The 27,767-nt window shown below is 43.1% G+C and overlaps 2 protein-coding genes across 10 annotated transcripts in view; both read left to right on the top strand.

Annotated features, from left to right (window-relative positions):
- Positions 1-1,524: 1,524 nt before the first annotated feature.
- LOC130707020 (ATP-dependent RNA helicase DDX24-like) lies at positions 1,525-12,590 on the top strand. Its single transcript, XM_057539651.1, is given in 6 exon segments — positions 1,525-2,241; positions 7,728-8,195; positions 8,198-8,272; positions 9,349-9,502; positions 9,762-10,277; positions 12,282-12,590. Coding segments are annotated over 6 exon segments (2,028 nt in total). The 5' UTR covers positions 1,525-1,526; the 3' UTR covers positions 12,382-12,590.
- Positions 10,290-27,767, top strand: part of LOC130704545 (cyclin-Y-like protein 1) — a 91,159-nt gene continuing 73,681 nt past the window's right edge. Inside the window, exons 1-5 of one of the 9 annotated variants that reach the window (XM_057539664.1) lie at positions 10,290-10,657; positions 12,282-12,357; positions 13,502-13,524; positions 19,150-19,275; positions 19,670-19,819. In XM_057539664.1, the coding sequence (XP_057395647.1) occupies positions 19,203-19,275; positions 19,670-19,819 (223 nt within the window). In that variant the 5' untranslated portion in view covers positions 10,290-10,657; positions 12,282-12,357; positions 13,502-13,524; positions 19,150-19,202. Of the gene's footprint in view, positions 10,658-12,281; positions 12,358-13,501; positions 13,525-19,149; positions 19,276-19,669; positions 19,820-22,933; positions 23,075-27,767 lie in introns of those variants that run through there. The other 8 variants (XM_057539654.1, XM_057539655.1, XM_057539653.1 and 5 more) reach the window with 8 other exon arrangements.

A 27,767-nucleotide genomic window follows, 5' to 3' on the forward strand; every position in this document is an offset into this window, starting at 1 on the left:
GCGAAAGCCGCCCCGGGCAGCGAATTAAATGCGGGGTCTAGAATGGGGGCGGGACTTCCTTCCCAGCGCGCAGGCGTTCGTGAGCGCAAGCCCCTCCCCGGAACTGCGGTGGACGCGGCCGAGGAGGGCTGGTGCAGCAGTGTCTGAGGCGGTTGGTCGGCTTCCCTAAACGGTGAGTACCGAGGCCGGAGCCGTAGCGGGGCAGGAGCCGTAGCGGGGCCGGGGCCGGAGCCGGCACCCGAGAGGAGCTGGAGGTGGCCTCCCAGCGCGGGGCTCTCCAGGCCGTTGGGTTCTTGGGACCAGAGAGGGCGGCCGGCGGCCTCGTCAAGCGGCCTGGCCGACCCTGCGCCGGGGGCCCCTCGGTTTCTCTGCTTCGTGAGCCGGTTCGTGCCTGACGCGAGGCGCCAGCGCCGGGCTCCTGGCCGGGCGCCAGGAGGAGCGACCCCCCACCCACCCCCACCCCCGCTTGCTCTCTGGGTCGCAGTCCGCGTCCTCGCCCCCATGTGCCTCCTCCCTTCCCCCCCATCGTTGATCCGGGTTGCTTGTCATCGCGGCGTAGCCCGTGCTGGGGGTGAACCTTCGTTGCGCTCTGGGTTGCTTTGCCGGTGGGGCGCCATGCTGAGCGGTTCTGGACGTGCGTCACCTTTTTGTCTTCGCGTGACGGTCCAAGGATAAACAGACCCTCATCATCCCCATTTTCCAGACGAGGAACTGAGGCTCAGAGTGATTAATACGTGCACCCCAGACCCAGAGCTGGCCAGTGACGCGTCCAGATTTGAACCAAGGTTTCCCTTTGTCTTTCCACAGGATCTATTTTTCTCGGCCTTTCTGAAAGGGGAGAACGTGGCTCGAGTTCCAGTCTGACGACTTGTTCATAGATCACTTGTTTTTAAATCACTTAAAAGGTAATGAAAAAGCTGGTTGGGTTTTAAGCCATTTGGCAAAGGCCAGAGTGGTGGCAAAGGCATCTGCCCTCTTGGGGCAAGGCTTGAGAAGGAAGAAGGCTCTGTGCACTCTTAATAAAGCTGTCCCCCTCACCCACCCTCCAGCGACCCCCTCAGGTTCTTATTCAGCCTTCAAAATGGCTTGGGAGTGGCAGGCTTCACCCACCACGCTTTACAGAATGTTATTTATTGCAGAGAACATTTTGTGACCTAGCTAGTAAACCCCTCCCCCCTTTTAAAAATATGAGAACGCTGAGGTTCAGAGAGGATTAAGCAGGAGCTGCCAAGGGCACACGAGCGGTTGGCATTGGATCTGGAATCCAAACCAGATCTCGCTCATATTTCTTTGCCACACCTCCTGTGTCCCCTCTGTTGCAGGCCAAGCTGCCCACTCTGCGGGTACATTTCTTTCCTTCTTTGATCTTCTCTAGCTGGCAGCATCAGCGTTAGAGCCATCTTTGTGTCTTCACTTCTTTGCAGGGCGTGATACTCTGTAGGCTGCTTAGAAGCTATCTGTTGCCTCAGAACCCTGTGCTTCTCAGTTGCCAATCTAATGGAACATTTCTCTCCTTTTCAGCAACCATGAAGCTGAAAGAGAAAAAATCGAGGCCAGAGCCACCAAACTATGGCAGAATTCAGAGGAAGGGCATCAGAGTTGTGGGAAAATGGAAGCAGGTGAAGATTGACCCAAATATGTTTGCAAACGGACAGATGGATGACTTGGTGTGCTTTGAGGAACTGACGGATTATCAGTTGGTCTCCTCTGGGGAGGGTTCCTCCAGTCTCTTCTCAAAGGAGGAGCCCAAGAAGAGAAAGTCACAAGCTGTTTCAGAAGGAGAGGAGGAAGGAGAGTCTACCTCCTCAAAGAAGAAGATGAAGTTGAAGAAGAGTAGAGCTGTGGAAACTGAAGGAAGCAGTGCCCAGAAAGTGTTTGAGGGCAAAGATACTGAGCCAGGGCCCCAGGGAGATGGCACAGTTTGTCCTGATCCAGAGGTAGGGGAGATGGCATCAGAAAGCCCGGCCCAGACGGTTCCAAAAAAGAAGAACAAGAAAGGGAAAAAAAAATCAGAGCCTCCCCAGGGTACTACTCCAAAGGTGCCCAAAAAAGCAAAGACGTGGATGCCTGAAATGCGTGATCGCAAGGCAGATGTATCAGCTTGGAAGGATCTGTTTGTACCCAAGCCAGTTCTCCGAGCGCTCAGCTTCCTAGGCTTCTCTGCGCCCACACCAGTCCAAGCTCTGACCTTGGCACCTGCCATTCGTGACAAACTGGACATCCTTGGGGCTGCTGAGACAGGTAAGGGCATCCTTATCTGGCCAGGGCAAGATTGCTTCTGGATTGAGCTTGTGGCTGCTAACAGGCTGGTTGGCTGGGAGACGGGAATGTTGGGGGCACGACCACAAAAGCACTGTTGAGTGAAGGTTTTCAGAGGTCGGCTAGCTCTGGGTTGAAAGAGGCCACTTCCTGATTGGTGCCCTAGGCAGGTCACTTTATTTCTCTGCGCTCTGTAGACCCTATTATAAAATGGAGATAGACAACTGCAGTACCTACTTCTTTTGCTATGTGGGTTAAATGTAAGTGCCTACTAAATTTATACATTTACACAATAGTAAACTAGTAACAAAGAGCAATAGTAAACTAAAATTTACACAGTGCATTGTAAGTGATCTGTAAATGGTAGTTTTTTTCCAGGTCTTGAGCCTTTTCTGCATGGCTCAGAGGTAAAGTAGGGCTAAGATCAGCCCTCTGGAGAGGTAGATCTTCATTAGTATGAGGAAGAAGTGTCTCATTCGCAAGAGTTGTCCAAAGATAAAAAGGGCTGCGTTGGGAGTTGGTGGGTTTATTGGCATTGGAAGGATTTGAGTTTGTGATGACCATTGGGTGGATTTGGTAGGCAGATTTGGGCAGGAGGTGACTGTTGGGACTAGGCATTGTTTGAAGATCCCTCATTCCTTGGGCCACCTAAGACTTTGTGAAGCCAGGACAGGTTGACTCACCCTGGGGAGACTCAACTACTGATGGGGGAAAGAGCAATACAAGCCTGGAACTATTAGTCTAACTTGACCAGCAATAACCAATAGAAATATATATGTAATGTGAGCCACATATGTAAGTTAAAATTTCCTAGGAGCCATATTAAAAAAGGTTTTTAGAAAGTGAAAATTAATTTTAGCAATATATTTAACCAATTGCATAGCATATTTCAGTACGCAATGAATGTAAAATTTTTGAGATATTTTACATTCTTATTTTTATACTGTTTTCAGACTCTGATGTGTATTTTCAACTTGCCGCCCATCTCAGTTTAGAGTAACCACATTTTAAGTGCTTGACAGCTGTATGTGGCTAGTGGCTACTATATTGTATGGCATAGAACTGTAACCAAAAGTGGGTCCAGCTGCTCGCCGCTCAAAAGCCAATAAAGAGGCCAGCTTGGTGGAAAGGAAAGTTTGCTTTATTTTGGATGCCGGCAACGGGGGCAGTGGGGGGTGGGGTGGGGGGGTGCTCCTGTCTGAAGGCCGACCCCCCCCCCCCCAACCAGTGGACAAGAGCTGTTATAGATGGAGGGGAGGGGGCCGCATGCAGAAACAGCAGAGTCAGCTGTTGACAGTCATCTTGAAATTGGTCATTGGTGGTCTGACCAGCATCGTCTTCATTGTTTTAAGTACAGTTAATCTTCAGTTCCAGGGTCGGTTTGTTTCCATTTTCTTGAGGCCAGTTCTCGGAATGGCAGGTTATGTCATGGCTACAGTCTGGTCATCATGTAGTTAACTTTTTCCACCTGGTGGGCGTTTTATCTGTAGATACACAGAGGGTATCTACAAGACAGCTCACAGAATATGGCTCAGAATATTATCTGTAGCCCTCGAGAAGGAACTAAAGGTCCTTAGCTATGCTTATTGACTAAACTTTTATGATTTGGTCTTGTTGGACTGCTTTCCTTTGCTTCTGCATTTTCTCACTTCTCTGATTAAACTTATTCTTTGGCTGAAGTTTTTCCACAGACAAAGGCAGGCAGAGGACATGGGAGGTGAGGACCATAGGGTCCTGCTGCATTTCAGAGCTAGACCATGTAGACCAGCGGTCCCCAACCTTTTTGGCCCCAGGGACCGGTTTTGTGGAAGACAGTTTTTCCACGGAAGGGGGTGGGTGGTGGTTTCAGGATGATTCAAGTGCATTACATTTATTGTGCACTTTATTTCTATTACTGTTAGTTACATTGTAATATATAATGAAATAATCATACAGTTCACCATAATGTTGACGGGAGGCCGAGCTCAGGGAGTAATTTGAGGGATGGGGAGCGGCTGTAAATACAGATGAAGCTTCGCTAACTCGCCGGCCGCTCACCTCCTGCTGTGCGGCCTGGTTCCTAACAGGCCACAGACCGCTTCGGGTCCGTGGCCTGGGGGTTGGGGACCCCTGATCTAGACACTCTGTGCCTTGGATTTCTGGAAGAGTGGTCAGGAAACTTGAGGTGAGGTCCTGTATAAGAATCATAAAGATGGAAGAGGGAGGAAACCCCAGGAAAGGGGGATGGAGGTAACAGTAATAGCTTAGAACATTTATTTAACATTTAAAATACGTCACGTCCTGTGTTACATGCATGAACTCAGTTTCTCAAAACCACCCTGAGGTAGGTTCCGTTATTATTCCCATCTTAGTGAAGAGGAAACTCGGCCTCACAGAGGGTAGACAGTGTCCCTAAAACTGCCCCACTGAAAAGTGGTAGTGCTTGAATAGTTCTAGACTAGGTCTATGCGCTGTTAAGCATTCGGCTACACTACTTTGGTATGTGCAGAGAGGCCTGGAAGTCTGTTTCCGGAAGGCAGAGGAGAGATGTGAGCCACTGTGGCTAGAGATTGACATTTGGATTTATACCACAGCTCCTATCAGGCTATTTCTATGGAATGCTGTGAATCCACAGGTCCAAGTCTCCAAGACTTTTGGGGCTGTGGGCAAACTGCTGCCAATGCAGATAATGAATATATCCATCACCCCCAAAAGATGTTTGGGCCCCTTAATAATCCCTCCTTCCCTACCTAGGCTCCCCTCCTTGTTCATCCCCAGGTAACCTCTGATAGTCTTTCTATCGCTATCAATTAGTTTGCATTTTCCAGAATTTTAAAATGGAATCATACAATATGTATTTTGGGGAGGGAGAGTGTCTGCTCTTTAAACTCAGCATACTTTGAGATTCAAAGCCATGTTACTGCAAATACCAATGGTTCGTTTCTTTTTATTGATGAGTAGTATTCCACTGTATGGATAGAGTGCAGTTTGTTTATCTGTTGATGGATATAGTTCTGTTCTTCCTAGTTGTGGGCATTTACAAGTAAAACTATCATAAATATTGGTGTATCAGTCTTTGTATGGATATATGCTTTGATTCCTGTTGGGTAAATACCTAGGTGTGGAATGGCTAGGTCTTATGGTAAATGTAACTTTTTAGGAGTTTTCCAAAGTGATTGTACCATTTTACATAATCACCAGGTTATGAGAGTTCAGATTGGTCCATGTCCTTGCCAGTACTTGGTGTGGTCAGTCTTTAATTTGATTTAGACTTGAAAAATTTTAGTGATATTTCCTTGTGGCTTTCATTGGTATTTCCCTAGTGACTCCTTGAGCAGTGTCTTTTCCAGTGCCTAATTGTATCCATGTTATCTTCTTTGGTGGTGTCTGTTTAGTTCTTTTGCCCATGTTTTAACTGGGTTGTGGTTTTCCTATTATTGAATTCATAATATATTCTAGATACACCTCCTTTATCAGATATGTGATGTGCATTGTTTTCTCCCAGTCTGTGGCTTCTTTCTTCATTCTCCTTACAGTGTCTTTCGAAGAGCAGGAGTTATTTATTTTTTTAATTTTTATTTATTTATTTATTTATGGCTGTGTTGGGTCTTCGTTTCTGTGCCAGGGCTTTCTCTAGTTGCGGCAAGTGGGGGCCACTCTTCATCGCAGTGTGCGGGCCTCTCACTATCGCGGCCTCTCTTGTTGCGGAGCTCAGGCTCCAGACGCGCAGGCTCAGTAATTGTGGCTCACGGGCCTAGTTGCTCCGCGGCATGTAGGATCTTCCCAGAGCAGGGCCCGAACCCGTGTCCCGGGCATTGGCAGGTAGATTCTCAACCACTGCGCCACCAGGGAAGCCCAGAAGTTATTTATTTTGATGAAGTTTAAATGATCACTTTTTCTTTTACAGATGTGCTTACCTAAGAATCCTTTGCCTAACACAAGATCACAAAGATTTTCTCCTATATTTTCTTGTAGAAGTGTTACTAGTTTTAGGTTCTGTGTTTCAGTCTGATCCTTCCTGTGTTAACTTTTATGGGGAGAAATACAGATCAAAGGTTTGGTTTGGTTTTGCATGTGGCTATCTAATTATTCCAGCACCGTTTGTTGAAAAACTACTCTTTCTCCACTGAATTGCCTTTGCATCTTTTTTGAAAATCAGTGACCGTATAGGTGTGGGTCTATTTCTGGAGTCTTTTCTTTGCCATTGATCTATTTGTCTATCTTTACTGTTTTCCCAATACGTCACTATGTTGGATACAGTAGCTTTAGAATAAGTCTTAAAATCAGGTAGTATAAGTCCTCCAGTTTTGTCTTTTTAAAAGTTATTTTGGCTATTCTAGGCCCTTGGCATTTCAAGGTGAATTTTAAAGTCAGTTTTTCAATTTCTACAAAAAAGTCAGCTGGTATTCGGATTGGGATTGCATTGGTAATAGAGCCAACTGAGGACATGACATCTGGACAATATAGAATCTTCCAGTCCATGAATGTGGTATAGCTCTCCATTTTTTTAGGTCTTCAGTTTTTCTTAGCTGCGCTTTGTAGTTTTCAGTGTATGCACATCTATTAGATTTATCCTTAAGTATTTCATATTTTCAATGCTTTTGTAAATGGTAATTTAAGATTTCCTATTTCTGATGCTAATAAATAGAAATCTGCATTTTTGTATATTGATCTTGTATCCTGCAACTTGGTACCATCAACTGGTTTCTTCAAGATTATATAGGATTTTCTTCAAAGATGACTATTCATCCAGTCTGGGTGCCTTTTGTTTATTTTTGTCTTATGTGTTGCACCGGCTAAAACTCCAGTACAGTTGGAATTGAAGTGCTATAGTGGGCATCATTGCTTGATCACTTATTTGCTTCTGCTTGAGGCATTTTAATTTTGGAACCACTTTAAATTCTCAGCTTGAAGTGTTTTGTTTTGTTTATTTGTTTTTGTCCACACAGATGGTGTGAATACTTAGGCTCCATATACGTTCAAAGGCTAGTTTGAAAATGTTCAAGCATAGACAGAAGTTTTAAAGTTTTCTCGAAAACTAAGAAAATTTTCTTTTACTCCCTCCTTCCCCACCAGGGAAAGGTTTTGGGAAAGTATTATATAGATTTTCATTCCTTACCCTTCAATTTTGTGTTCCTTCACAAGAGCAACAAACACACACACACACACACACATACACAACTTGCCCATCTCTTTAGGGTTTCATTGTTTGGACATTTGTCTGTAGTTTATTGGTGACCTCAGCCCGCAATGCCAGTCTGTCAGACTTTTCCTCAGACTCCTAATTACAGGTGCCCTCTGGTTGCAGAGCTGTAGGGGTACCGTACCTGTGTAGGGTAGAAGGAGCTTTGGATTGGTCAGGGTGGCACTTGGCTATGTCAGGGTCCCTCATTCCGTGTAAAGGATAGAACCTCAGGCAAAAGTATGTACATCTGTTGATTGACACTGTTTTTGTTTGTTTTTTGTTTGTTTTTTGTTCTGCTTCTAAGGAAGTGGGAAAACTCTTGCCTTTGCCATTCCAATGATTCATGCGGTGCTGCAGTGGCAGGTGAAGAAGAAGCGTATCCCAGCTCTAAGTAACACAGGAGCACCACTTGGGAAGACCAGTAATGAGGCTGGAGTTGAGACAGGATCACCAGGCAGGGCTGGAACTGAGTCTGGAGCTTTGCCTGCTGAGATTGGAATTGAGGGTGAAGCACTGCCCAGTGAGGCTGGAGCGAAGGCTAGAGCACCACGCAGCCAGGCAAGAGCCAAGATTGGAGCTACAGTCTCAAACCAGGTGCTGCCCTCCTGTGATGATGATGATGATGATGCCGGTGAAGGACCTTCTTCCCTGATCAGGGAGACGGCCATTCCCAAACAGGATGAAAACAAGGAGGACAAGCTTGATGAAGAGCAGACTAGAAAGTTCAAACGAGAATTGGGTGGCAGAATTGCACATCCAAGGCGTCCTTTGCTTGACTGGTTCTGACTCCCACTCGAGAGCTAGCCGTTCAAGTCAAACAACACATTGATGCTGTGGCCAAGTTTACAGGTGAGGTTTAATTCCGTTTAATAAATGTTGCCTGAAAGGATTCCAGTAGCTGGGGTGGCAGAGGTGAATCAGCTGTGCCCGCCCTCTAGAGGGAACCTTTCTCTTCTGCCAGAGAATTAAGCCCGACAGAAAACTATTTGAGTGACACATTCTTTATTCTCCCAAGGATAACACATAGCTAATGCTATTCTAGCTGCATAGGAAATTGGTTAACTTACTGGATACAGTAGATACTTGGGGCAGTGTTTGGCAAACCACTGTTTGGGTTTCTTTTTTTTTTTTTTTTGTAAATAAAGTGCTGCCACACCCACTTATTTACATATGTCTATGGTCACTTTTGCATCACCAATGCAGACTGGAATAGAGGTAGTAATTGTACAGAGACCATTTAGCCCACAGGGCCAAAAATGTTTACTGTTGGAAAAGTTTGCTGACTCCTGCCTTAGGGCATTAGAACTTAACTTTTTCAGGGAATTCTTTGGGAAAGGCTGCAGAGTCGGGGTTTCAATTTTATAGTAAAAGGAACAGTTACTTATCAAGCTCTGACTGTGTATTACAAGGCACTTTACTAAACACTTTGCTTGCATGATCCTTTGTGTTCCTTCCATACTGGCTACCTTACGAAGTCCTCCACTAGAGAGGAGAAGAGAACACTAGCCATCAGAGGAGATTCAGTTAAATTTTAATTGAGGGGCATGGGCAGGAACTCCTAGGGGAGGTGTGTCACAGCTACAAGTTACATCTTTCCCAGCACTGTGGTGCACCACTGCTCATTTTTTCCAGAGCTTTGGATGTCACCATGCCTGGGTTCAAATCCAGCCCTACTGGTGTGGTTGGAGGGGAAAGAGTAGAAAAAAATGAGGTTGGGGAAATAGTCAGGGCCTAGATCATAGAAGACCTGGTAAGCCCTCTAGCAATGGCATCAACAGGGCAAGCCAGCTCTTAGCACCCCCCTGGAGAGGGGAGCTGTGCTGGTGACTGGCAGCCTTTACTAATCTGGGGGCGCCTGTGTCAGCGTTGGAAGAACTGAGCAATTAGTCTGAATAACAGTGTCCCTTTTGTTTTGTGTACCATAGGCATTAAAACTGCTATTTTGGTTGGTGGAATGTCCACACAGAAACAGCAGAGGATGCTGAACCGTCAGCCTGAGATTGAGATTGCCACTCCAGGCCGGCTGTGGGAGCTAGTTAAAGAAAAGCACCCTCATTTGAGCAACCTTCGGCAGCTCAGGTGAGAAACAGTACCTCCCCCTTGCCCCCACCCCCTGTTCTGAAGCGGACCTGAGGTGACATGGTACAGTGTGCAGTGCCTTCTCCCTGTTACAAAGTGCCATGGTGTGGTACTAGCCAGACTTGGGCCTTTAGAAAACCGAGCATGTGTGAGGGAGATTGGTTGAGGGCCCTGGGGGTGGTGGGGTGGTAGAGTATGCTGTGGATGACTCCTCTTACCTGCTGCTAACCAGGTGATGTGGGTCTGTCTGGATCCGTAGGTGCCTGGTGGTCGATGAGGCTGACCGCATGGTTGAGAAAGGCCACTTTGCTGAGCTCTCAAAGCTGCTAGAGATGCTCAGTGATTCCCAGTACAACCCAAAGAGACAGACACTTGTTTTTTCGGCCACGCTGACCCTGGTACATCAAGCTCCTGCTCGAATCCTTCACAAGAAGCACGCTAAGAAAATTGACAAAACTGCCAAACTTGACCTCCTCATGCAGAAGATTGGCATGAGGGGCAAGCCCAAGGTCATGGACCTTACAAGAAAGGAGGCCACGGTAGAGACACTTACAGAGACCAAGATCCATTGTGAGACTGATGAGAAAGACTTATATCTGTACTACTTCCTGATGCAGTATGCAGGCCGCACCTTAGTGTTTGCCAACAGTATCTCCTGCATCAAACGCCTCTCTGGGCTCCTCAAAGTCCTGGATATCATGCCACTGACCCTACATGCCTGCATGCACCAGAAGCAGAGGCTCAGAAACCTGGAGCAGTTTGCCCATCTGGAGGAGTAAGTCAGGCCTGTGCACAGATTAGCCATTGGGTCTAGGTCACCAGGATGGTGGGAAGCTACCTTCTCTCGTGGGAGCCTTATCGGTAGAAGGTAGCCTTTTTTTTTTTGCACAGCGTGAGGCAGGCTTACTCTCATCTAGTACGTTTGGTTGCTGGGAATGCCCAACAGAAACTTCTTTAATAATGAGTAATGGTGACAATAATACCTATTATTATTGAACACTTAACAACAGATTAAGTATTGTGCTTGCATTTTAGATACATTATTACATTCATTCACTTGTAACATCCTTGAGAAGAAGAATAGAGTCAGGGTTCAGAGCACAGACTGGAAGCGGACTGCTTGAGATCAAATCCTGGCTGTGTCACTTCTAGCTGGTCGGATTACTTTGTGTTTCAGTTTTCTCATAATCAGTATAATAATAGAAGTTATGGCAGAGGGTTGCTCTGAGGAGTAAGTGAATTTATGCATTTGAAGTGTTCGGAACAGTGCTTGGCACATGGTATGAGCTTGCTAAATGTTAGCTTTAATACTTACCACTTGTCATTATTCTTATTTTATAGATTAAAAAAAGTAAGGTTTAGAAAAGCACTTAAGCTTGCCCAAGGTTTCTCAGCTTGGAAGTGGTAGAGCTGGGCCTCAGACCAGCCTGTCAGACTGCGGAGCTCACGCTGTCGTGTCCATCTGCTCTTGGGCCAGAGTGATGGTCAGGCAGGCAGCACGGGGCAGATTGTCAAAATGAGGGCCTGGGAAGCTGGGCTTTAAATTGGCTTCTGCCCACATTGTTTTGTCAGGTTACCGGTTACAGATGAGTTTCAAGAACAAGTGGTTCACTTCCCTCTGAATGTTAGTAAGTAGAGTTAGTGGTTCATTGGATCAGGAGTTGGCAAACGATAGCCCATGGGCCAGATCTGGCTTGTTGCCTGTTTGTATAAGTAAAGTTTTATCGGAACACAGCGAGGCCTATTTATGTATTGTCTATAGCTGTTTTTGTGCTATAATGGCAGAGTTGAGTAGTTTCAACAGACATCACCCACGAAGCCAAAAATAGTTTACCCTCTGGCCCTTGACAGAAAAAGTTTGCTGACCTTGACTTAGAGCGGTGGTTTAATATTTTACAAACTTTAGTTTGCATCATGTTCCGCAGCCCTATCTCAGAGATACAGGAAGTGGGGACCCTGAAGGGCCTAAAATCTTAAGTTTTTAAGACATACGTCAGGTGCTTTTGACTCCCCTGAAACTACACATACATTAAGAAACATCACCCAGTACATATTATTGAGTGCTTGCTGTGAACCTGGCACTGTTCTAGGGGCTGGTAATAGAATAGTGAGTAGTACAAAGTCCCTGCTGTCATGGAGTTTACATCCCAGGGGAGGGAGGTAATAAACTGAGAAGTAAGTATGCAGTTCGTCAAGTGGTGCTAAGTGCTAAGAAGTAAAGTTGTATAGGGAGTTGTGCAGACTGTGGGTGTGTGGTCTGGGAGGCTTTTCTCATAAGGTGAGATTTGAGCAGAGAGTAGAAGAAAGTAAGGAAATGTGAATATCTGAGGAAGACCTTTATGGCCTAAGGTGCACTAAGTGCACAGGCTGGGAGGCAAGAGCAGGTTTGGCATGTTTGAGGAAGAGCGAGGAGAGCAAGGACGCCTGTGCGACTGGAGGGAATTAAGTGGGAGGGTGATAGGGGATGAGGTCACCGACCTAGAGTATGGCCCCATTTAATGCACTTGAGGTAGTCTTTATTATTGCAGAGTGTGGCTTGTCGATTGCGGCCAGTGAAACCCAGGTTTGGATCCTGGCTCCACAACTGAACAGCCATATATATACCTTGGGAAGTTAATCTCTCTGAGCCTCAGCTTCTTTATCTGTCAAAGGGACATATGTAATAGTATTGTCTCATAGAGTGTTTGTAAGGATTGTTGTGTTTAGAGTACTCAGTGGTAAGAATTTGATTAATGATAGCCGTTAGTTATTATTAATGAGCTTTCTCTCTCCACCACAGTTGTGTTCTCCTGGCAACAGATGTGGCAGCTCGGGGCCTGGATATTCCTAAAGTCCAGCATGTCATCCATTACCAGGTAGGGACATCAGGGAATTTGTAGGCATCTCCCAACATTGAGTGGGGAATTTTTAAAGCAAGGGTTGAGGGAGGAGGAATTGTTGGTCCCAAGGCCTCACGCAACAGAGAATACCACGAGCATCTAGTGACCAACTGGCTGCTGCCACTTTTGGAACACTGTGGTGAGAGTTATTCTCCAAAACCTCTTGACACTGTCTGATGTCAAATATCAGATAGCCCCTTTCTTTTTGACTTGGGCAGGCTACTTACTATTGGTAGGTTAGAGTCTTAGTTTCTTCCATGAAATGGGCATAATAAGTTTAGCATGTAAAATGATTACCCTGCTTGTAGAGAAATAAAAGAGTGTGGTAATTAAGTCCTGCCTGGGCTTAAATCCCAGCTGTGTACCCTTGAGCAAGTTATTTAGTGTCTTTGTGCCTCAATTTTTTCATTTGTTAAATGGCAGTTATTACAGTATCGACTTCTTAAGTTCTTATTAAGGTGAAATAAGTTATTACGTGTGAGGAGTTTAGAAAGCCAGGTGGCACTTCCTAAATGTTAGCTGCTGTTGATCCTGACATTAATATCAGCACATGTACCTGGTAAAGATTAGCATAGAGTGGTGGTTAGGCATATGGGCTCCGGGACCACACTTCCAGTGTTTGAATGCTTCTTGGCTGCTGCTTAGTGGGTGAGCTTTCGGCATGTGACTTAGTATGTCTGGTTTCAGTGTCATCATTTGTAAATTGGGAGTAATAACGCTACCTACGCCATAGGGTAATCACTGAATTAAACGAGCTAATGCTGACGGATCGCATAAATAAATAAAGTAAAATAAAGACTCTTCACTGCATAATGACCGAGGGATCAATCCTAGACGAAGATATAACAATTGTAAATATTTATGCCCCCAACATAGGGGCAACTCACTACATAAGGCAAATGCTAAGGGCCATGAAAGGGGAAGCTGACAGTAACACAGTCACAGTAGGGGACGTTAACACCCAGCTGGCGTCCTCAGCAGCCTCACTACCTGCAGAACTTCTGACACTGCTCTTCCTTCCCAGACAGTGACCTCGCAGGGTAGGCAGGGCCGTAGGAGGTGGGGGAGGGGAGAGAGCAACAGGACTCCACTCACTGTATCCCTCTCTGCTTCCATCCAGGGCTGCTGTCACTGTGACCAGAGGTGAGTGTGCTGGGAAGGGGCTTGAGCCCACCTTTACCAGGAGACTTTGGGAACCTCCAGTCTTGTATCAACCCAGGTCACTCTGAAGCCCTAAGACTTAGGCTGGGTGGGCAGTGGGCGGGGCAGAGATGGATTATTAGACGTGAACAGGATTCTGGAGATCAGGGAGCCAAGTAAAGTCATTATTAACTTTAAAAGTTGTGGTCTGGTTTAGATAGCCTCAACCACCAGAGGGCAGACAACAGAAGCAAGAAAAACTACAATCCTGCAGCCTGTGGACCAAAAACCACAGTTACAGGAAGACAGAGAAGATGAAAAGGCAGAGGGCTATGTACCAGATGAAGGAACAAGAAAAAACCCCAGAAAAACAACTAAATGAAGTGGAGATAGGCAACCTTCCAGAAAAAGAATTCAGAATAATGATAGTGAAGATGATCCAGGACCTCGGAATAAGAATGGAGGCAAAGATTGAGAAGATGCAAGAAATGATTAACAAAGACCTAGAAGAATTAAAGAACAAACAAACAGAGATGACCAATACAATAACTGAAATGAAAACTACACTAGAAGGAATCAATAGCAGAATAACGGAGGCAGAAGAGCGGATAAGTGACCTGGAAGACAGAATGGTGGAATTCACTGCTGCGGAACAGACTAAAGAAAAAAGAATGAAAAGGAATGAAGACAGCCTAAGAGACCTCTGGGACAACATTAAACGCAACAACATTCGCATTATAGGGGTCCCAGAAGGAGAAGAGAGAGAGAAAGGACCAGAGAAAATATTTGAAGAGATTATAGTCGAAAACTTCCCTAACATGGGAAAGGAAATAGCCACCCAAGTCCAGGAAGTGCAGAGAGTCCCATACAGAATAAACCCAAGGAGAAACATGCCGAGACACATAGTAATCAAAGTGGCAAAAATTAAAGACAAAGAAAAATTACTGAAAGCAGCAAGGGAAAAACGACAAATACCATACAAGGGAACTCCCATAAGGTTAACAGCTGATTTCTCAGCAGAAACTCTGCAAGCCAGAAGGGAGTGGCATGATATACTTAAAGTGATGAAAGGGAAGAACCTACAACCAAGATTACTCTACCCGGCAAGGATCTCATTTAGATTTGATGGAGAAATCAAAAGCTTTACAGACAAGCAAAAGCTAAGAGAATTCAGCACCACCAAACCAGCTCTACAACAAATGCTAAAGGAACTTCTCTAAGTGGGAAACACAAGAGAAGAAAAGGACCTACAAAAACAAACCCAAAACAATTAAGAAAATGGTCATAGGAACATACATATCGATAATTACCTTAAACGTGAATGGATTAAATGCCCCAACCAAAAGACATAGACTGGCTGAATGGATACAAAAACAAGACCCATATATATGCTGTCTACAAGAGACCCACTTCAGACCTAGGGACACATACAGACTGAAAGTGAGGGGATGGAAAAAGATATTCCATGCAAATGGAAATCAAAAGAAAGCTGGAGTAGGTATACTCATATCAGATAAAATATACTTTAAAATAAAGAATGTTACAAGAGACAAGGAAGGACACTACATAATGATCCAGGGATCAATCCAAGAAGAAGATATAACAATTATAAATATATATGCACCCAACATAGGAGCACCTGAATACATAAGGAAACTGCTAACAGCTATAAAAGAGGAAATCGACAGTAACACAATAATAGTGGGGGACTTTAACACCTCACTTACACCAATGGACAGATCATCCAAAATGAAAATAAATAAGGAAACAGAAGCTTTAAATGACACAATAGACCAGATAGATTTAATTGATATATATAGGACATTCCATCCAAAACCGGCAGATTACACGTTCTTCTCAAGTGCGCACGGAACATTCTCCAGGATAGATCACATCTTGGGTCACAAATCAAGCCTCAGTAAATTTAAGAAAATTGAAATCATATCAAGCATCTTTTCTGACCACAACGCTATGAGATTAGAAATGAATTAACAGGGAAAAAAACGTAAAAAAGACAAACACATGGAGGCTAAACAATACGTTACTATATAACCAAGAGATCATTGAAGAAATCAAACAGGAAATAAAAAAATACCTAGAGACAAATGACAATGAAAACACGACGACCCAAAACCTATGGGATGCAGCAAAAGCGGTTCTAAGAGGGAAGTTTATAGCTATACAAGCCTATCTAAAGAAACAAGAAAAATCTCAAGTAAACAATCTAACCTTACACCTAAAGAAACTAGAGAAAGAAGAACAAACAAAACCCAAAGTTAGCAGAAGGAAAGAAATCATAAAGATCAGAGCAGAAATAAATGAAATAGAAACAAAGAAAACAATAGCAAAGATCAATAAAACTAAAAGTTGGTTCTTTGAGAAGATAAACAAAATTGATAAGCCATTAGCCAGACTCATCAAGAAAAAGAGGGAGAGGACTCAAATCAATAAAATCAGAAATGAAAAAGGAGAAGTTACAACAGACACCGCAGAAATACAAAACATCCTAAGAGACTACTACAAGCAACTTTATGCCAATAAAATGGACAACCTGGAAGAAATGGACACATTTTTAGAAAGGTATAAACTTCCAAGACTGAATCAGGAAGAAACAGAAAATATGAATAGACCAATCACAAGTAATGAAATTGAAACTGTGATTAAAAATCTTCCAACAAACAAAAGTCCAGGACCAGATGGCTTCACAGGTGAATTCTATCAAACATTTAGAGAAGAGCTAACACCCATCCTTCTCAAACTCTTCCAAAAAATTGCAGAGGAAGGAACACTCCCAAACTCATTTTATGAGGCCACCATCACCCTGATACCAAAACCAGACAAAGACACTACAAAAAAAGAAAATTACAGACCAATATCACTGATGAATATAGATGCAAAAATCCTCAACAAAATACTAGCAAACAGAATCCAACAACACATGAAAACGATCATACACCATGATCAAGTGGGATCTATCCCAGGGATGCAAGGATTCTTCAATATACGCAAATCAATCAATGTGATACACCATATTAAGAAACTGAAGAAGAAAAACCATATAATCATCTCAATAGATGCAGAAAAAGCTTTTGACAAAATTCAACACCCATTTCTGATAAAAACTCTCCAGAAAGTGGGCATAGAGGGAACCTACCTCAACATAATAAAGGCCATATACGACAAACCCAAAGCAAAACATCATTCTCAATGGTGAAAAACTGAAAGCATTTCCTCTAAGACCAGGAACAAGAAAAGGATGTCCACTCTCACCACTATTACTCAACACAGTTTTGGAAGTCCTAGCCACAGCAGTCAGAGAAGAAAAATAAAAGGAATCCAAATTGGAAAAGAAGAAATAAAACTTATTGTTTTTAGATGACATGACACTATACATAGAGAATCCTAAAGATGCCACCAGAAAACTACTAGAGCTAATCAATGAATTTGGTAAAGTTGCAGGATACAAAATTAATGCACAGAAATCTCTTGCATTCCTATACACTAACAATGAAAGATCAGAAAGAGAAATTAAGGAAACAATCCCATTCACCATTGCAACAAAAAGAGTAAAATACCTAGGAATAAACCTACCTAGGGAGACAAAAGACCTGTACTCACAAAACTATAAGACACTGATGAAAGAAATCAAAGATGACACAAACAGATGGAGAGATATACCATGTTCTTGGATTGGAAGAATCAATATGGTGAAAATGACTATACTACCCAAAGCAATCTACAGATTCAATGCAATCCCTATCAAAATACCAGTGGCATTATTTACAGAACTAGAACAAAAAACCTGAAAACTTGTAGGAGACACAAAAGACCCCAAATAGCCAAAGCAGTCTTGAGGGAAAAAAACAGAGCTGGAGGAATCAGACTCCCTGACTTCAGACTATACTACAAAGCTACAGTAATCAAGACAATATGGTACTGGCACAAAAACAGAAACATAGATCAATGGAACAAGATAGAAAGCCCAGAGATTAACCCACGCACCTATGGTCAACTAATCTATGACAAAGGAGGCAAAGATATACAATGGAGAAAAGACAGTCTCTTCAATAAGTGGTGCTGGGAAAACTGGACAGCTACATGTAAAAGAATGAAATTAGAATACTCCTTAACACCATACACAAAAATAAACTCAAAATGGATTAGAGACCTAAATATAAGACTGGACACTATAAAACTCTTAGAGGAAAACATAGGAAGAACACTCTGACATAAATCACAGCAAGATCTTTTTTGATCCACCTCCTAGAGTAATGGAAATAAAAACAAAAATAAACAAGTGGGACCTAATGAAACTTCAAAGCTTTTGCACAGCAAAGGAAACCATAAACAAGACGAAAAGACAACCCTCAGAATGGGAGAAAATATTTGCAAATGAATCAACGGACAAAGGATTAATCTCCAAAATATATAAACAGCTCATTCAGCTCAATATCAAAGAAACAAACACCCCAATCCAAAAATGGGCAGAAGACCTAAATAGACATTTCTCCAAAGAAGACATACAGACGGCCACGAAGCACATGAAAAGATGCTCAACATCACTAATTATTAGAGAAATGCAAATCAAAACTACAATGAGGTATCACCTCACTCCTGTTAGAATGGGCATCATCAGAAAATCTACAAACAACAAATGCTGGAGAGGGTGTGGAGAAAAGGGAACCCTCTTGCACTGTTGTTGGGAATGTAAATTGATACAGCCACTATGGAGAACAATATGGAGGTTCCTTAAAAAACTAAAAATAGAATTACCATATGACCCAGCAATCCCACTACTGGGCATATACCCAGAGAAAACCGTAATTCAAAAAGACACATGCACCCAAATGTTCATTGCAGCACTATTTACAATAGCCAGGTCATGGAAGCAACCTAAATGCCCATCAACAGACGAATGGATAAAGAAGTTGTGGTACATATATACAATGGAATATTACTCAGCCCTAAAAAGGAACGAAATTGAGTCATTTGTTGAGACGTGGATGGATCTAGAGACTGTCATACAGAGTGAAGTAAGTCAGAAAGAGAAAAACAAATATCGTATATTAATGCATGTATGTGGAACCTAGAAAAATGGTACAGATGAGCCAGTTTGCAGGGCAGAAGTTGAGACACAGATGTAGAGAATGGACATATGGACACCAAGGGAGGAAAACTGCGGTGAGGTGGGGATGGTGGTGTGCTGAATTGGGCGATTGGGATTGACATGTATACACTGATGTGTATAAAACTGATGCCTAATAAGAACCTGCAGTATAAAAAAACAAACAAAACAACTAATACTAAACTTTCATTGGGTTATTTGTATGGAAATATGTTAAGATAAATGTTTCAGACATTACATGAAATTTCTAAAAATCTTATATTTGTATTTGTATGGAAATATGTATGGAAATATGTTAATATAAATGTTTCAGACATTACATGAAAAAAAAAAAAAAAAAAGCTGTGGTCGTGTGCAGATTTGGGGGGCAGGCTGGAAGTGCCCGCAGGCTCCTGTAGGACAGAGGACAAGTCTGGGGCAACAGAGAGGTGCCCCTGACCTCCCCCCACCAGTCCATCATAAATCAGGCAGAGCACTTCTGATTTTCACACTCTGTTTCTCAGAAAGATAGTGGTGTCCTTGGCTCTGCACCTAGTGTTCCCACACTGCCTCCAAGATGTCAGCTAAAGCCATAGAGAGTGGGGGAGGAGATGCCACTGACCCCTTCCGGCCGGAATCCCCCTCTGATGGTGAGTGCCCTAGGGAAGCTCCAGAGGGCGGGGTGGCCCAGGGCTTGGGGTGCCTGAACCAGGGCGGAGGGGGTCTGGGTTCTGGCCTGGAGCTGCCACCAGGTGCACTGTGCCCCATCAGGTCTCTAATCTCCTGGGCCTCACACTCCTGCTCTGTGAAGTCTGGAACCTGCCAGCTCCGCGTTGGTGCTGGGTCTGCCTCTCTCTGTCTTCTCCTTGGGTTCACCTCCAAGCATCTTTGTCACCTCTTAGCACAGCTGCCATTGAGGTCCCCTCCCAACATCAGAGTTCTTGGGAGTTTCAGGAGATGGTGGAGGGCACCGTGTGGGGCCTCTAGTCCCTCAGCTGCCCACCCTGCTGGGAGCTCCCCCACCTCTTTTTTTTGTTTTTCCAGAGGAGGATGAACCTTCCCAGTCATCCAACCAGACCTCTGATGGTTCTCCTGGCAAGCCACCACAGGGGCCACCCCAGGGGCCAGATGGATCTGGCTCTGACCCCAGAGACCCACCCAAGGATGGAGGCAGCAGTTTCTCCCGTAAAGCAGGTAACTGATCCCTGACCATCAATCCACGGGCCCTCACCCAACTCCCCACTGCTTAGTTCAGCCTTCTGAGTTGTCAGTGTCAGGCCCACGTTCCGGATAGAATCGCTGAAACTCACATTGTCAGAAAAAGGACACGGTATACATGAGAGATGAAAGAAATGACGCTCTAGAATCAGAGGAGCCACACTTCAGGACTTGGCTCTGCCTCTGACTTGCTGAGTGACCCAGAACCAGTCACTTGCCCTCTCTGGGCCTTGAATGGTTTGCTTTGAAGCACAGTGTAGGATGAGGTCCCTCTTAGGGCTTTCCCAGAGCCAGATCATATTCTGTTAGGAGGGACGGAGGTGCTGCTCAGGCTCCAGGGCAGCCGGCAGGCGCAGGCTCAGGCTCAGGCACGGCTCCTTGCCGGTTAAGTCCACTGGCCGTGCCCGACCTTTTGGCCCCATAGCACCCAAGGCGGGTGAGTACCATTTCTCCATTTTCGCTCCTCCCGTGATGCCCCAGGGCCTGGTTGTTAAAGTCCACCCAGGACACACCCTCGCAGAGCAGTGTCCCGTGTAAGGGTGGGGCTAGCCTGGGGCCAGGGCAGCAAAAGACACAGGCTTTTTGTTTTATTTTGGGGGGGGGCCCATAGAATACACACAGCATTAAATTTACCAAGGTAACCATTTGTCAGCGTGCAGTTCAGTACTGTTGACTATATTCGCATTACCATGCAGCCAACCTCCAGAACTCTCTTCATCTGCCCAAAGTGAAACTCTGTACACATTAAACATTAACTACCCATATCCTCCTGCCCCCAGCTCCTGGCAACCACAGTTCCTTCTGGCTCTAAAAATTTGACTAATCTAATCTAAATTCCATGGAGGTGGTATCATACTGTGTTTGTCTTTTTGTGACTAGTTTATTGTACTTAGCATAAGGTTCCCAAGGTTCACCTGTCTGTCAGAACTTGCTGTGTAAGGCTGAATGATATTCTATTGTGTGTATATACCACATGGTGATCATCCGTTCATCCGTTGATGGACACTTGGGTTGCTTCCGCCTCTTGGCAATTGTGATCAATGCTGCTGTGAACACGGGGATGTAAATATCTCTTCAAGACCCTGCTTTCCATTTCTTTGGATATATATCCAGAAATGGGATTGCTGGATCATATGGTTTTCTATTTTTAATTTTCTCAGGAACTGCCGTACATTTTCCATAGAGGTGATGGTGACTAGGGTGGCAGTGGTGGAGCCAGAGACAGATTGGAGTCATGCAGCCACAAGCCAAGGATTGTTGGCAACCCCTAGACAATGATGCTAGAAAGAGGCAAGGAAGGATCCTCCCCTAGAGCTTTCAGAGAGAGCCTGGCCCTGCCTACACCTTGATTTTGGACTTCTGACCTCCAGAACTGTGAGGGACCATGAGAGAATCAACACAGTTTGTGGTAGTTGGTTACAGCAGCCTCAGGAAACTAATATGGGCAGACCTCATTTTATCGTACTTTGCAGATACTGCGTTTTTTACACGTTGAAGGTTTGTAGCAACCTAGCATTGGCAGATATTGGTTCACATTTTTAGCAATAAAGTATTTTTAAATTAAGGTATACTCCGTGTCTTTTTAAACAAAAGGCTATTGCACATTTAGTAGACTAGAGTATAGTATAAACATAACTTTTATATGCAGTGGAAACCAAAAACTTCACGTGATATTCGCTTTCTTGCGGTGGTCTGGAACCGACCCCTCAGTATCTCTGAGGTGTCCCTGGACAGAGATTGAAAATCCCATTGTGGTTGAAGGCTGCATTAGAGTCAGAGTCTATACAAGGAGGAGGTGGGAGTCTCTAGGGGGGTGCTGGACATTGGTAATAGAAAGGGGGCAGTTTCTGTTAGTGACAGGGTCTAGGGCAGCACCGTCCAATACACCTTTCTGTGGTGGTAAGCATGCTCTCTGCGCGATCCAGTATGGTAGCCACTAGCCACATGTGACTATCGAGTCCCTGAAATGTGGGCCGTGGGACTGAGGACCTGAGTTTTAAATTTTATTTCATTTTAATTAACTAAGATTTAAATAGCACACATGGCTAGTGGTTCCTATAGTGGCCAGCATGGGCCTAGTGTATGACCTTGGGTGTGTGTGGCAGAGAGTTCAAGATCTTTGGAAGTGAGGCATGAGAACTTCAAGGCCAGTTTGTTGGAAATATCATCTGTGCAGAAACGGAAACCCTCAAGACAGGTCAGGGGTACTGATGGAGAGAGAGGTGATGGTGAGCCATGAGCTGCAACCTTCAAGAAATGACTGCAGGTCTGAGCCTGATTTCGTACCTTCTCTCCCTTGCCTGGGACCAAGGCTCCTCTTTGTGGGGAGCTGGCTGAGCTCACTCCTGCAACTCCTGAAATCTCCGAAACTCCTGGTCCCAGCTGCCCCAGCACCCCAGTCCCTGCCCCTGTCATATGTCCCTGCCAGCCCCAAGAGCTCTCAGCAATTCAACATGGTCCAGGCATGCTCTGCCTCGTGGTGCCAGGGGCTTCAGCCACAAGGCAGGATACACACAAGGAGCAGGGTGACTTCTCTATTTTTTTTTTTTTAATTTTTGTATTTTATTTTATTTATTTTTTTATACAGCAGGTTCTTCTTAGTTATCCATTTTATACATATTAGTGTATACATGTCACTCCCAGTCTCCCAGTTCATCCCACCAGAACACCCCCCCACCACTCTCCCCGCCTTGTTCTCTACACTTGTATCTCTATTTCTGCCCTGCAAACTGGTTTTTCGAGGTTCCACATATATGCGTTAATATACGATATTTGTTTTTCTCTTTCTGACTTAACTTCACTCTGTATGACAGACTCTGTATGACGTAGATCCATCCACGTCACTACAAATGACTCAATTTCGTTCCTGTTTATGGTTGAGTAATATTCTATTGTATATATGTACCACATCTTCTTTATCCATTTGTCTGCTGATGGGTATTTAGGTTGCTTCCATATCCTGCCTATTGTAAATAGTGCTGCAGTGAACATTGGGGTGCATGTGTCTTTTTGAATTATGGTTTTCTGTGGGTATATGCCCAGTAGTGGGACTGCTGGGTCATGTGGTAATTCTATTTTTCGTTTTTTTAGGAACCTCCATACTGTTCTCTATAGCGGCTGTATCAATTTACATTCCCACCAACAGTGCAAGAGAGTTCTCTCTCCTCCACACCCTCTCCAGCATTTGTTGTTTGTAGATTTTCTGAGGATGCCCATTCTGACCGGCGTAAGGTGATACCTCAATGTAGTTTTGATTGCATGTCTCTAATAATTAGTGATGTTGAGCAGCTTTTCATGTGCTTCTTGGCCATCTGTATGTCTTCTTTGGAGAAATGTCTATTTAGGTCTTCTGCCCATTTTTGGATTGGGTTGTTTGTTTTTTGTTAATATTGAGCTGCATGAGCTGTTTATATATTTTGGAGATTAATCATTTGTCCGTTGATTCATTTGCAAATATTTTCTCCCATTCTGAGGGTTGTCTTTTCGTCTTGTTTGTAGTTTCCTTTGCTGTGCAAAACTTTTAAGTTTCATTAGGTCCTATTTGTTTATTTTTGTTTTTATTTCCATTACTCTAGGAGGTGGACCAAAAAAGATCTTGCTGTGATTTATGTCAAAGAGTGTTCTTCCTATGTCTCCTCTAAGAATTTTATAGTGTCCGGTCTTACATTTGGGTCTCTAATCCATTTTGAGTTTATTTTTGTGTATGGTGTTAGGGAGTGTTCTAATTTCATTCTTTTACAAGTAGCTGTCCAGTTTTCCCAGCACCACTTATTGAAGAGACTGTCTTTTCTCCATTTTATATCCTTGCCTCCTTTGTCATAGATTAGTTGACCATAGGTGTGTGGGTTTATCTCTGGGCTTTCTATCCTGTTCCATTGATCTATATTTCTGGTTTTGGGCCAGTACCATATTGTCTTGATTACTGTAGCTTTGTAGTATAGTCTGAAGTCAGGGAGTCTGATTCCTCCAGCTCTGTTTTTTTCCCTCAAGACTGCTTTGGCTATTTGGGGTCTTTTGTGTCTCCTACAAGTTTTCAGGTTTTTTGTTCTAGTTCTGTAAATAATGCCACTGGTATTTTGATAGGGATTGCATTGAATCTGTAGATTGCTTTGGGTAGTATAGTCATTTTCACCATATTGATTCTTCCAATCCAAGAACATGGTATATCTCTCCATCTGTTTGTGTCATCTTTGATTTCTTTCATCAGTGTCTTATAGTTTTGTGAGTACAGGTCTTTTGTCTCCCTAGGTAGGTTTATTCCTAGGTATTTTACTCTTTTTGTTGCAATGGTGAATGGGATTGTTTCCTTAATTTCTCTTTCTGATCTTTCATTGTTAGTGTATAGGAATGCAAGAGATTTCTGTGCATTAATTTTGTATCCTGCAACTTTACCAAATTCATTGATTAGCTCTAGTAGTTTTCTGGTGGCATCTTTAGGATTCTCTATGTATAGTGTCATGTCATCTAAAAACAATAAGTTTTATTTCTTCTTTTCCAATTTGGATTCCTTTTATTTTTCTTCTCTGACTGCTGTGGCTAGGACTTCCAAAACTGTGTTGAGTAATAGTGGTGAGAGTGGACATCCTTTTCTTGTTCCTGGTCTTAGAGGAAATGCTTTCAGTTTTTCACCATTGAGAATGATGTTTTGCTTTGGGTTTGTCGTATATGGCCTTTATTATGTTGAGGTAGGTTCCCTCTATGCCCACTTTCTGGAGAGTTTTTATCAGAAATGGGTGTTGAATTTTGTCAAAAGCTTTTTCTGCATCTATTGAGATGATTATATGGTTTTTCTTCTTCAGTTTCTTAATATGGTGTATCACATTGATTGATTTGCGTATATTGAAGAATCCTTGCATCCCTGGGATAGATCCCACTTGATCATGGTGTATGATCGTTTTCATGTGTTGTTGGATTCTGTTTGCTAGTATTTTGTTGAGGATTTTTGCATCTATATTCATCAGTGATATTGGTCTGTAATTTTCTTTTTTTGAGGTATCTCTGTCTGGTTTTGGTATCAGGGTGATGGTGGCCTCATAGAATGAGTTTGGGAGTGTTCCTTCCTCTGCAATTTTTTGGAAGAGTTTGAGAAGGATGGGTATTAACTCTTCTCTAAATGTTTGATAGAATTCACCTGTGAAGCCATCTGGTCCTGGACTTTTGTTTGTTGGAAGATTTTTAATCACCATTTCAATTTCATTACTTGTGATTGGTCTGTTCATATTCTCTATTTCTTCCTGGTTCACTCTTGAAAGGTTATGCCTAAGAATTTGTCCATTTCCTCCAGGTTGTCCGTTTTATTGGCATAGAGTTGCGTGTAGTAGTCTCTCATGATACTTTGTAATTCTGCGGTGTCCGTTGTAACTTCTCCTTTACATCTCTAATTTCATTGATTTGAGTCCTCTCCCTCTTTTTCTTGATGAGTCTGGCTAAAGGTTGATCAGTTTTGTTTATCTTCTCAAAGAACCAGCTTTTAGTTTTATTGATCTTTGCTATTATTTTCTTTGTGTCTATTTCATTTCTTTCTGCTCTGATCTTTATGATTTCTTTCCTTCTACTAACTTTGGGTTTGTTTGTTCTTCTTTCTCTAGTTCCTTTAGGTGTAAGGTTAGCTTGGTTATTTGAGATTTTTCTTGTTTCTTGAGGTAGGCTTGTATTGCTATTAATTTCCCTCTTAGAACTGCTTTTGCTGCATCCCATAGGTTTTGGATCATCGTGTTTTCATTGTCATTTGTCTCTAGGTATTTTTTAATTTCCTCTTTGATTTCTTCACTGATCTCTTGGTGAAGAGATTTAGTAACGTATTGTTTAGCCTCCATGTGTTTGTGTTTTTTACGTTTTCTTTCCCTGTAATTGATTTCTAATCTTACAGCACTGTGGTCGGAAAAGATGCTTGATATGATTTCAGTTTTCTTAAATTTACCAAGGCTTGATTTGTGACCCAAGATGGGATCTATCATGGAGAATGTTCCATGTGCACTTGAGAAGAAAGTGTAATCTGCTGTTTTTGGATGGAATGTCCTATAAATATCAATTAAATCTCTCTGGTCTATTGTGTCATTTAAAGCTTGTATTTCCTTATTAATTTTCTGTCTGGATGATCTGTCCATGGGTGTAAGTGAGGTGTTAAAGTCTCCCACTATTATTGTGTCACTGTCGATTTCCTCTTTTACAGCTATTAGCAGTTGCCTTATGTATTGAGGTGCTTGTATGTTGGGTGCATGTATATTTATAATTGTTATATCTTTTTCTTGGATTGATCCCTTGATCATTATGTAGTGTCCTTCCTTGTCTCTTGTAACATTCTTTATTTTAAAGTCTATTTTATCTGATATGAGTATAGCTACTCCAGCTTTCTTTTGATTTCCATTTGCATGGAATATCTTTCTCCATCCCCTCACTTTCAGTCTGTATGTGTCCCTAGGTCTAAAGTGGGTCTCTTGTAGACAGCATATATATGGGTCTTGTTTTTGTATCCATTCAGCCAGTCTATGTCTTTTGATTGGGGCATTTAATCCATTCACGTTTAAGGTAATTATCGATATGTATGTTCCTATGACCATTTTCTTAATTGTTTTGGGTTTGTTTTTGTAGGTCCTTTTCCTCTCTTGTGTTTCCCACTTAGAGAAGTTCCTTTAGCATTTGTTGTAGAGCTGGTTTGGTGGTGCTGAATTCTCTTAACTTTTGCTTGTCTCTAAAGCTTTTGATTTCTCCATCAAATCTAAATGAGATCCTTGCCGGGTAGAGTAATCTTGGTTGTAGGTTCTTCCCTTTCATCACTTTAAGTATATCATGCCACTCCCTTCTGGCTTGCAGAGTTTCTGCTGAGAAATCAGCTGTTAACCTTATGGGAGTTCCCTTGTATGGTATTTGTCATTTTTCCCATGCTGCTTTCAATAATTTTTCTTTGTCTTTAATTTTTGCCACTTTGATTACTATGTGTCTCAGCGTGTTTCTCCTTGGGTTTATCCTGTATGGGACTCTCTGCGCTTCCTGGACTTGGGTGGCTATTTCCTTTCCCATGTTAGGGAAGTTTTCGACTATAATCTCTTCAAATATTTTCTCTGGTCCTTTCTCTCTCTCTTCTCCTTCTGGGACCCCTATAATGCGAATGTTGTTGCGTTTAATGTTGTCCCAGAGGTCTCTTAGGCTGTCTTCATTTCTTTTCATTCTTTTTTCTTTAGTCTGTTCCGCAGCAGTGAATTCCACCATTCTGTCTTCCAGGTCACTTATCCGTTCTTCTGCCTCAGTTATTCTGCTATTGATTCCTTCTAGTGTAGTTTTCATTTCAGTTATTGTATTGGTCATCTCTGTTTGTTTGTTCTTTAATTCTTCTAGGTCTTTGTTAATCATTTCTTGTATCTTCTCAATCTTTGCCTCCATTCTTATTCCGAGGTCTTGAATCATCTTCACTATCATTATTCTGAATTCTTTCTCTGGAAGGTTGCCTATCTCCATTTCATTTAGTTGTTTTTCTGGGTTTTTTTATTGTTCCTTCATCTGGTACATAGCCCTCTGCCTTTTCATCTTGTCTATCTTTCTCTAACTGTGTTTCTTGGTCCACAGGCTGCAGGATTGTAGTTTTTCTTGCTTCTGCTGTCTGCCCTCTGTTGGTTGAGGCTATCTAAGAGGCTTGATGGGAGGCTCTGGTGGTGGGTAGAGCTCTCATTTACCAGTTTTATTTTACATAGGATGCCTCATTTACTAAAACCATAGATTCCAAGTTGCTCCATGAAAAATGTGATATTCTTAGCTGTCAACATTAGGGAATTTCCCCAATCACATTTTTAAATTGATTTAATGTGTTATTTTTGAAAACATAAGTTGGGATATCACAAAATGGACTTAGCCTGCAGAGGCCTACTTTCAACCAGAGAGCTCCATTTCCATGTTCCGCTTAACAGAACCCAGAATGATCTTCCTTCCC

The sequence above is a fragment of the Balaenoptera acutorostrata genome, unplaced genomic scaffold, assembly GCF_949987535.1.
Source record: "Balaenoptera acutorostrata unplaced genomic scaffold, mBalAcu1.1 scaffold_663, whole genome shotgun sequence".
Lineage (NCBI taxonomy): Eukaryota > Metazoa > Chordata > Mammalia > Artiodactyla > Balaenopteridae > Balaenoptera > Balaenoptera acutorostrata.